The sequence below is a fragment of the Micropterus dolomieu genome, linkage group LG15 (assembly GCF_021292245.1).
Source record: "Micropterus dolomieu isolate WLL.071019.BEF.003 ecotype Adirondacks linkage group LG15, ASM2129224v1, whole genome shotgun sequence".
Lineage (NCBI taxonomy): Eukaryota > Metazoa > Chordata > Actinopteri > Centrarchiformes > Centrarchidae > Micropterus > Micropterus dolomieu.
Window position 1 is genome coordinate 17,928,792 of NC_060164.1, and position 9,439 is coordinate 17,938,230.

Here is a 9,439-nt window from a genome sequence, read left to right on the forward strand (position 1 = left end):
ATCTGATGAGGAAAAACAAGTATTTGACCCCCTGGACAAACAGCATGTTAATATTTTGTAGAAAAGCCATTATTGGCCAGCACAGATGTCAAACGGTTTTTATAGTTGGTGACAAGGTTTGTGCACATTTCGGCAGGGATGTTGGCCCACTCCTCCCTGCAGACAGCCTCCAAATCATTCAGGTTCCGAGGTTGTCGCCTGGCAACTCGAATTTTAAGCTCCCTCCAAAGATTTTCAATTGGATTCAGGTCTGGAGACTGGCTAGGCCACTCCAGAACCTTGATGTGCTTCTTCTTCAGCCACTCTTTTGTTGCTTTGGCGGTGTGCTTAGGGTCGTTGTCGTGCTGAAACACCCATCCTCGACCCATCTTCAGCTCTCTCACTGAGGGAAGGAGATGTTGGTCCAGAATTCCACGATACATGGCCCCGTCCATCCTCCCCTCAATACGATGGAGTTGTCCCGTCCCCTTGGCTGAAAAGCACCCCCAAAGCATGATGTTGCCACCACCATGCTTGACGGTGGGGATGGTGTTCTTTGGGTTGTACTCCGTGTTCTTTGCCCTCCAAACACGACGAGTTGAGTTGAGGCCAAAAAGTTCTATTTTGGTCTCATCTGACCACATCACCTTCTTCCAGGCCTCTTCTGAGTCGTGGTGAATGGCGAACTTCATGCGGGCCTGTACATGTTTCTTCTTGAGCAGGGGGACCTTGCGTGCGCTGCAGGATTTCAATCCATGACGGCGTAGTGTGTTACCAACCGTTTCTTTTGTAACTGTGGTCCCAGCTGCCTTCAGTTGATTCATCAGTTCCCCCCTTGTGGTTTTTGGATGATTCCTCACCGTTCGCATGATCAGGGACACCCCACGAGGCGAGATCTTGTGTGGAGGCCCAGACCGAGGGAGGTTGGCGGTGGTGTGGTGCTTCTTCCATTTCCTGATAACTGCACCGACAGTTGGTCTTTTCTCTCCAAGTTGCTTTCCGATTCTCTTGTAGCCCATCCCAGCCTTGTGCAGATCAACAATCTTGTCCCTGATGTCCGTAGAAAGCTCTTTGGTCTTGCCCATGGTGGTGATGTTGGATGCTGGTTGTTTGGGTGTTGACAGGTGTCTTTTATACAGGTAACGAGGTGAGGCAGGTGTATTTGATGTAGATAATTGGTTGGGATTGGGGCTGTGTCTTAAAGAAAGACTAACTGGCTTGTAGGAGCCAGAATACTTGCTGTTTGGTAGGGGGTCATATACTTGTTTTTCCTCATCAGATGGTCATCAATTTTTATAAATTCATATGATGTGATTTTCTGGAATTTTCTTTGGGATTCTGTCATTCACTGTTAGAATGTACATATGATTAAAATTGTAGATTGTTGCATTCTTTGTAAGTGGGCAAACCTGCAAAATCAGCAAGGGGTCAAATACTTTTTTCCCCCACTGTATTTTGATAATTATGATTATCAGAATTGTTTTGAATGTTTTACCTCAATGTTCTATTTGATAAGTGATCCACTGATTGGCAAGTGTTTGTCATTTACCGACCATAAAGAATAATTATCTGGTTTCTTCAACTTTCACCCAGGAGCAAAACCCAGCCTTTAAACTTGAAGAAATAACGAATTGACATTATTGAGATAATTATGGATATGACATTTTTAAAGTTTTGATGAAACAGAAACCGGAGTGCTATTTCCTTCCGTATTTGTATATGTATCCTGGGGCGAATTCAATCTCAAAACGTTTTGCACCGGTTTACAACATTTTCAGATTGAACGACACGTTTCCTTACAACGTTGTGCAAAGTTCCGCAACGGGCTTCGAGGTATGTTTTCTCTCGTTTGGTTGGTCCTGTTCAGGCTGTGTTTACCAGAAGGCTGCTGAACGCGGTTTCATTGGCCTCTCACCGCCCATTCCGGTGCCGCTAACTGTTACCCACCATCACTCCCTGCTGGGTCCCCCTGCCCCTGGCCATAGACTTTACAAGCCCCCTGGCCTGAAAACCTCCATGGCTCGAGTAAAATGTAATGTTAAACACTAACACTCCCCCAGTGCTCCGAGCTCCTAGTCCAGGCAGAGTCAGCTCATATGACAGCTACCTGAGCTAACTAACAGCAGCTAGTAGCAGTTAGCTGTTACTTTAGCAACAAGTAAAGCTACCTGTTCATCAGCAAACTCCGTAAATCACAGATAGTTGAGGCAGGGCAGCCGAGGGACATTAGAGGGAGAACCAGAAAATATTGTTCTCCATCAAATATGATCCACCTATAAACAATGGGTTTTTTTCCATTGTTGGGCCACATTCTGGTGTATTGGTGACATATAGTGCAAGGCATATGCAATAAAAACAAGTAAACATCGATTTTGATTTCATGGGGACTTTAATCGTGACAACATTTTTGGCCATATCGCCCAGCCCTGGGTTGGGCGATATTTCTAACAAAGCTAGACAGCAACCGTGAGTGTGTTATTTAGTAAGTTTGCTAACATCAACTCAAGATGTCTAGCTTGCAGTTAAACATTCTTAAAGACAGCCAGTAGGGCTGGGTATCGAGTGCAATACTTTTTAGGCACCGACCGAACTGCCTTAATACCATCGAGTATCAAAAAATGCCTTGTCTTTCGGTACCAAATTTCGATACCTAAAGGTTCTTGTTAACACCAATGAGCGAATAAGCATGCAGCATTCTTGATGTGCCCACATCTAAAAGTGATTGTAATTGGCTGTGGTGATGTAAACAGTAGTTCACGCCGGTTACGCACAGAGACGTGGCTCGTGGATGTAAAAGACATGGAGAAAATCAAAAGTGTGGTGCTTGATTCAACAGTATCACAATATTTGCGACGTAAGATAATTGCTGCCAAGAGCGGCAACACAACAAACCTGGTGAAGCCCTTGACTGTGCATGGAATAAACTTAAGAGCAGAAAGTTGCTCCGTCTTTGCTGCAACAAGACAGAGCCGGTGCAGTCATCGTCTCAGCGCCTTACTGCCACCGAGCCTGCTTCCACATGCCCACCGTAGGATCACTGTTGGGCAGTAGCGTCGCTACAAGTAGCACCGTTACTAGTTTAACTACTATTTCTCAGTAGCTTGGTGGCAGCGTCGCTGTTTTCTGAATCAAATCAAAGCTCTTTTATTGACCGAGTAGCACGGTAGCTTCCACACACGCTACATTTTCCCAAGTATTTCTGAAGGATCAGTAAGTGACGCCGCCGCCACACACGGACCTGTATGTGTAGCCGGCGGAAGCGCTTCCGTATGGACGGTGACATCACGTACCAATCCTTGGGCTGATGTCTGCAACTTTGATGCAGGGGAATAAAGACACGTGCGACTGAGTTTACTTTGTTGTTGCCTGGACACCTCTTCCTCTAGTGAGGAGGAAACGATGTAGTGGCAGAAACTTGTTTCCATGAGATGAGATGAGAGATTTCTCTCTCTTTCCCTCAGGCCTATTGTCATGAATGTTCAGGTTGCAATGCTGCCAGAGCTCAAATTCACATATATACCATAAAAGATATAATTAATAAACAATGAGATGACATAAAAACTAAAGAAAGGAATAAAAACAACAAACACACAATATAGGCCTATGTTACATTGAAAATATGTATTGGTTTTGACAAGCAGTAGAATTTTTCAAAGGACAAATTATTAAAATAAACTATTAATGATAATAATGTGATAAGTTACTTAACAAACAACAATGGTTCTCCGTTTGTTGAGAATAAAATTGGTATCGGAAAAAGTATCGTTCAGGAACGGGTATCGAAGTTGAGGTATCGTATCGATATCGAAAATCTTTGAACAATACCCAGCCCTAACCGCCAGTCTGATATTTAGGCTACTCTTGTCCGGTCGCTTCTCCAAGCTAAATTTTCCACTCTACCAGCGCACTGCTGACGCATCTGTAGTATGAGCACAATTGAAGTAAAAAGATTGGCACACAGATCGTCCCATTGTCACAGATACCCAAGCCTGTTTTTTTGGGTCAGAATTGGACCAATGTCTGATATTATTATCATATAGGTGCATCCCTACTTTCAGGTAATGGCCAGTTCACTCTGGAGTCTGATATGGGCTACAATTAAAAAGTAATGTAACAGTCAATAAAAACAAAAAATCTGACCTGAGCAATAAATTGGAATAGATGTTTTTCCTGCTTGTGTGCAACCACACATGTGAGCACCATACATATAACACACTTCATTTGAGTTTATGGAGTTGGTCTAGGGTGATCCACACTATTTATTTTTTTATTCTCTTGCACGGGGCATGCCATTTTTGAAACAACACGTCCCTTTGAAAACTAGCGCACCTATCAGAACTTTGAGGCCACTGCTAGTAAACACTGAAGTCTATATGTGAATGACAGGGAAATCTCCCCAGCAACACAAGACAGACTCCATGTATCTCATCAACACAAGAGGGCTATAAACTCTGTGTTCTTTGAGACTGTAGCTGGATCACAAGTCATTAACTCACTTACTCACTACTTGATTAATGCTAGGTAGTTTGCTATATAGCCAGCATTAAATTAAGATACTAAACACTTGTGAATCATCATCATCACCATATTGTGCCAGAGCTGACAGATGTGGTGAGACATGTCATCTCAGGGGCAGAGGCGAAACGTTGCATTGTGGGATTATTGGCAGAAAGCAGCATGCAAAATATGGACACTACATTTTTTGTTTCATTGTGGTATTATTTGAGGGCAAAGACAGACAACAAAATTATATTTCTTGAGCTTAAACAATTAGTGAATGAATCCATTAGTCTATATAGGCAACAGTTTTAACAATCAGTTAATTGCTCAAGTACTTTATCAAGCAAAAATGCCAAACATGTTCTGGTTGCAGCTCCTCAAGCATGACTTTTGGCTGAAGCTGCTTGTCTTTGTTTGACAGTTATCTGAATATTTTGGGGGTTTGGACTGTTGTTCAGACAACACAAAAAAATATGCATTTGTCTACTCAGGCTCTGGAAAACTGTAATGGGCCAAGACCAAATGATTAATTGCTCATGAAAATAATCATTAGTAGCAGACCTAAAATCTCCCAAAGTACAAGTGATAAATTTGGTGGCACAAAGGGAGTGATTTTTGACAAGCCATGGATTTAATTTCCTTCAAGGGACAATGGAGAATGTAAAGGGACATTTTCTGTCAGATAAGGAGAGCTCACACTTGAATATGCAAAAGAAAAATCACACCCGCTCACATCTGACATTCTCACCAGACAAGACTTAGTCCCAAGGGGACAAGCCACACAGACATGAGGGAATTCACCATGTCAGATGCAGTAAGAGACCCATCGTACGGCCAGAAGCAAACTAACTACAGTGATGTTGCTCTGACATTCAAACTCAGTGATTCATTTGCACTGTAGCATGAAAACCGTGTAACTATTAATCACTAGAAGGGCTTTATTGGGATATAAAATACATGCACGACTGTCAAACATGTGCTGTCAGTGGAACACAGAAGAATTGTCTGTCAAGAAAAAATGACTGGAGGTTGAGTGGGAGTGCAGAAGAAATTCTACGCAGTCATGGTGAAGGCAGGAGAAAGAGGCAGATAGTGGTGTGAGAGAGGGAATCACTAGTGGTTCTTAAAATGTTCATCCTCCTTCCCTCACTCCTACTCCACATTCACTGGTCTACAGTGTGGACGGACGGACACTTGCGGTTTGTGTAGGAAAGTTTTACACTACCTGAATGCAGGCAAGCATATAAAGTACATCAGTATCAGTTGGACTCAAATCAGGTCTACATCATCTGGACGTGGCTATGTAAACTGTATTGCAACTAATGACTCTGCAGGTGGTAAAACTATATTAATCATTCACACAAAATTCTGAGAAATCCTACTTCAGTCACCCATTTCTCTGTTCGCCTGCCTTATATCATTTGGTTGACTCATTGCCCACCTTGTGACATAACAAAACACAAGGAGAACAAGTGGAATACTTCAATAAAAGCATATATGCTTAAAACTCACCAACACAGGCATTGAGGAACAGCCAATCAGTCCTTCTCATCCTGTTCTTAATCTGCTTCAGTTTTTTGAAATCCACCTCCAGCTCCTCTTTGCTCCCAATCCCAGCCCCTGATGCCAGTTCAATCCTCTGAAAGTCCATGTTCACCTCTGACTCCCGTTTCGAGGTAGGGGGCGACCTCCTTTGGCTACTGCTACAACCCCCCATCCCACCTACTATGCTCCCTACTCCTTGCCCAACAACACCCCTCCTGTTGTCCCTTTCCTGTTCATTCAGTTTTGAGGAAGGCTGTTGGCTCTCAGGCTCTGATGCCAGTTCGATGGATTCAGCTAGCAGACTATTCGGCCTGGGGTGGTCACAAACCACACACTTGAGTGCCTTGACCCAGTTCTCGTAAGTGCAGGCAGTGCAGGTCCAGTGCTGTGCATGGGTGTTGAGCCTGTTACGATCATTATATTCCTCACAGGGGTCTGTAGTGGTGGCCAGGGGAGCAGGGCGGCATCCAGAGCCTGAGGTCTGGGGTGATTCTGTGGGGCTGCGTGGATGCTGGGTATGATGTCCTTGATGTGTTGCATGTTTTCCATGCTGTTGTTGTTGAGCCTGTTGCCTCTGGCACAGACACTGAGTGCAACGGATGGCCCGAGGCCAGTTCAGGTAGGTGCACATGTGACACGACCACTTGCTACTAGTCTCAGGTACATCAGCTATGCGGACACGTGGTCGGGCACTGGAGTCTGGACAAATAAGTAAGCTGGAGCCCCCCTGAGTTGGGCTGTTGCTGAGGCCTGCAGGGTCCCACTGGTGTAGACTGGCATCCAGAGCAGGGCTGCTCTTGAAGGGCTCCTCAGTAATGATGGCACCCCTGCTGGGCCTCTGAGCGCGGCACATGGTGCACTTGATGGCTGACGGCCAGTTCTCGTATGTGCAGTATTCACAGGCCCACTTGGCAACCAGCTCGGTCATCGTCGCACCGCCGCTGAGGGAGGCTTCCTGCCGTTCAGAGGGGTTCTCAGCTCGGCAGATCCACTCTTAAGGAGATCACACAGCAAGCAGTACACTAGGGTACAAAGGGGAAAAAAGGCGTTGATGTTATGGTAAATAGATATAATGAACTTGACTACACTACACAAAAGGAAGAAGACAAAGCAAAATAGCTTATAACTCAAAGGAAAACACCTTTGAAAGTAAGGCTGGACAATTTGGCCAAAAATGTTATCACATTGATCACATCACATCATTTCTGCTCCTGAGTGAAAGTTGAAGAAACCTGATGGTTAATTGTGGTTTTAACTTTTCTTAATGGTCAACACTTTATGTCAAACAATGGATCACTTCACAAATCTAAGGTAGAACATTCAAAACTATGACAATAAGATCTTTGTCAACAAATACACACAAGTAAAAATCAAGTAAAAGCTTTTTTTGGTAATTTTTCCTCTACAAAATAAAAAAATAGTCCCAATTTGATTTTATTCACTTGAATCATACACAAACATTTATTGAACATTTGTTATATTGTTATTGTTTTATTGTCCAGCCCTATTTGAAAGGTAAAAGGAGTGGTAAATCTCTCCAATAATGCATCAGTACACAAAACCTAGACAGAGCACCTTTATTATACAGCCACCTGTGCCACTCAGCCGTTGGGTACAGTCAAATACACAGTGCTGTCTGCTCTTGATTTGGCACTAAATTTGGAGCAAGGGAGAAATGTTAAGAGACCCAGTAAGCGAAGCCAGGTCCAAGGTGCAGCTTGGAGTGCTGCGTTGATCCTCCGTGCTTCTATAAAAACCTGACACTGGTTTTAAACACATACAGTAAGTTACATACACCAGACAAATGTGCCCTACAACTGAGCTGGGTAACAAGAGACAAGGACATATGAAACCAGACACCCAGCAAGGAGGCGCGTGACTTGTTAAGACACTTACTGATACACTGAAATTGAATGTGCCCCAAAGCCTTTTACCTGCGTATGAAAGTGAATGATCCAAAGCACATGTGCCCGCGATACATTCTTAACCTGATTTACGTAACGTTAGCTAATAAGATAAAGTTAACGTTACCTCGCTGGGGCAGCTCAGGCAGAAGAGTTTGGCTGCACTGTGTTCACACCACGCCTCTAAGTTTACCAACACACCGTGAGATATTCAACACATCTTCGAGACACGATTCCTAATGGCTGCGTGTTTTGTAGGCAAAGCTATCAAACACTGAAATTAACGCGTTTACTAGTATTTCATGCATCCAAGTAATAAATTCGGCTGATATAACCAACAAGTTTAGAGTTTAATTCAAATAAGCAGCCGAGTAGCGTCGTGTGCATTTACAGTTAACATTGCTTAACTAGCAAACTAACGCTGTATCGTTTGTTAACAGACGGAGCGAGCTAGCTGGGGGTTATCTTACATGACAACTAGGCTACGTTTGTTTGGTTGTCAGCCAGGAATTAACGTTAGCTAGCTGGCTGGTCGCTTACACATTACGGGATTATGTTTTGCCTCTCTCTGCCTGAAACCGTTGGAGAGGCCCGTATTAACTCAACAAGAAGGTTGGCTAACGTTAAAACCCTTAACTTACCTTTGCTGTGTTTACACTCCTCAGTTTCCCACTGCGGCCAAAACAAATGGTGCTCCCCCCACCCACCCCCCACGACCAGAGAAACCCACTCCAATCCGAACTCCGCTTCTCTCACTTCACCGACACTAACCGCATATTTACTTCTTTGGGGTGCCGTTTAGTTGGCAGTTCAAGGTCCATACATACCGCGGAGCGAGAGCCCACCCCCCCGTCCCGTACCTCGGCCGTCTGCTTTGATGCTTTAAATCATTTTGGTCCCTTTCCCAAACACCAAAGCTTGCGGGCTTTAATGGCGGCACAGGGGAAGGGAAGCAACCAGGGCTACGAAAAATACACTACGAGGGAGAGCAGAGAGCTCTGGGCCGTGTTACAGTCGGAGGCAGGATCAGGATTTACCACCTGAATCTGCCGACAAAGCTGATTGGTTGATTTTTTTGTATCCCCTGACCATAACCAATCAGATTCTACGTCTCTCATTCCAACTGTTAAAAGGCTCCGTGGAAGCAAATCGGGCTCTAATGTCACAGTAAATAATCGCGATTTCGTTTACAGATAATTTTCTTTTAGTCGATGGGTCCCGCAATTTACAGTAACAACATGTTTGTTTTTAATCCGTGCAGCGTGATTTGTTGCATCCCTGGCAGGCAACCACGTGGTATCCCCTCAAAAAGGAATAAGGGGATGATGTCATCGTAAAAATACTGCAGCAAGCAGTCTGCAGTAATGCATGACAGCTTGATCAAGTTCTCAGCGCTGACTTGTTATTGTTGACGGGCATCTACGCACTCCGAAGTCGAAGTTTAATTTGCACCATAATTAATACTCTGCAAAGTCATTTGTTCACCAGAGGAAAATGTATGCATGGATGCA

At 44.1% G+C, this 9,439-nt stretch overlaps 1 protein-coding gene across 6 annotated transcripts in view; it reads right to left on the bottom strand.

Moving 5' to 3' along the window:
* zranb1b (zinc finger, RAN-binding domain containing 1b) overlaps positions 1 to 8,976 on the bottom strand; it is a 24,948-nt gene extending 15,972 nt beyond the window's left edge. Inside the window, exons 1-3 of one of the 6 annotated variants that reach the window (XM_046069981.1) lie at positions 8,789 to 8,976; positions 7,600 to 7,677; positions 5,992 to 7,046 (exon numbers count right to left, since the gene is read on the bottom strand). In XM_046069981.1, coding sequence (XP_045925937.1) covers positions 5,992 to 6,952 — 961 coding nt within the window. In that variant the 5' untranslated portion in view covers positions 6,953 to 7,046; positions 7,600 to 7,677; positions 8,789 to 8,976. Of the gene's footprint in view, positions 1 to 5,991; positions 7,047 to 7,599; positions 7,678 to 8,055; positions 8,525 to 8,569; positions 8,766 to 8,788 lie in introns of those variants that run through there. The other 5 variants (XM_046069982.1, XM_046069979.1, XM_046069983.1 and 2 more) reach the window with 5 other exon arrangements.
* Between the last annotated feature and the right edge of the window lie 463 nt (positions 8,977 to 9,439).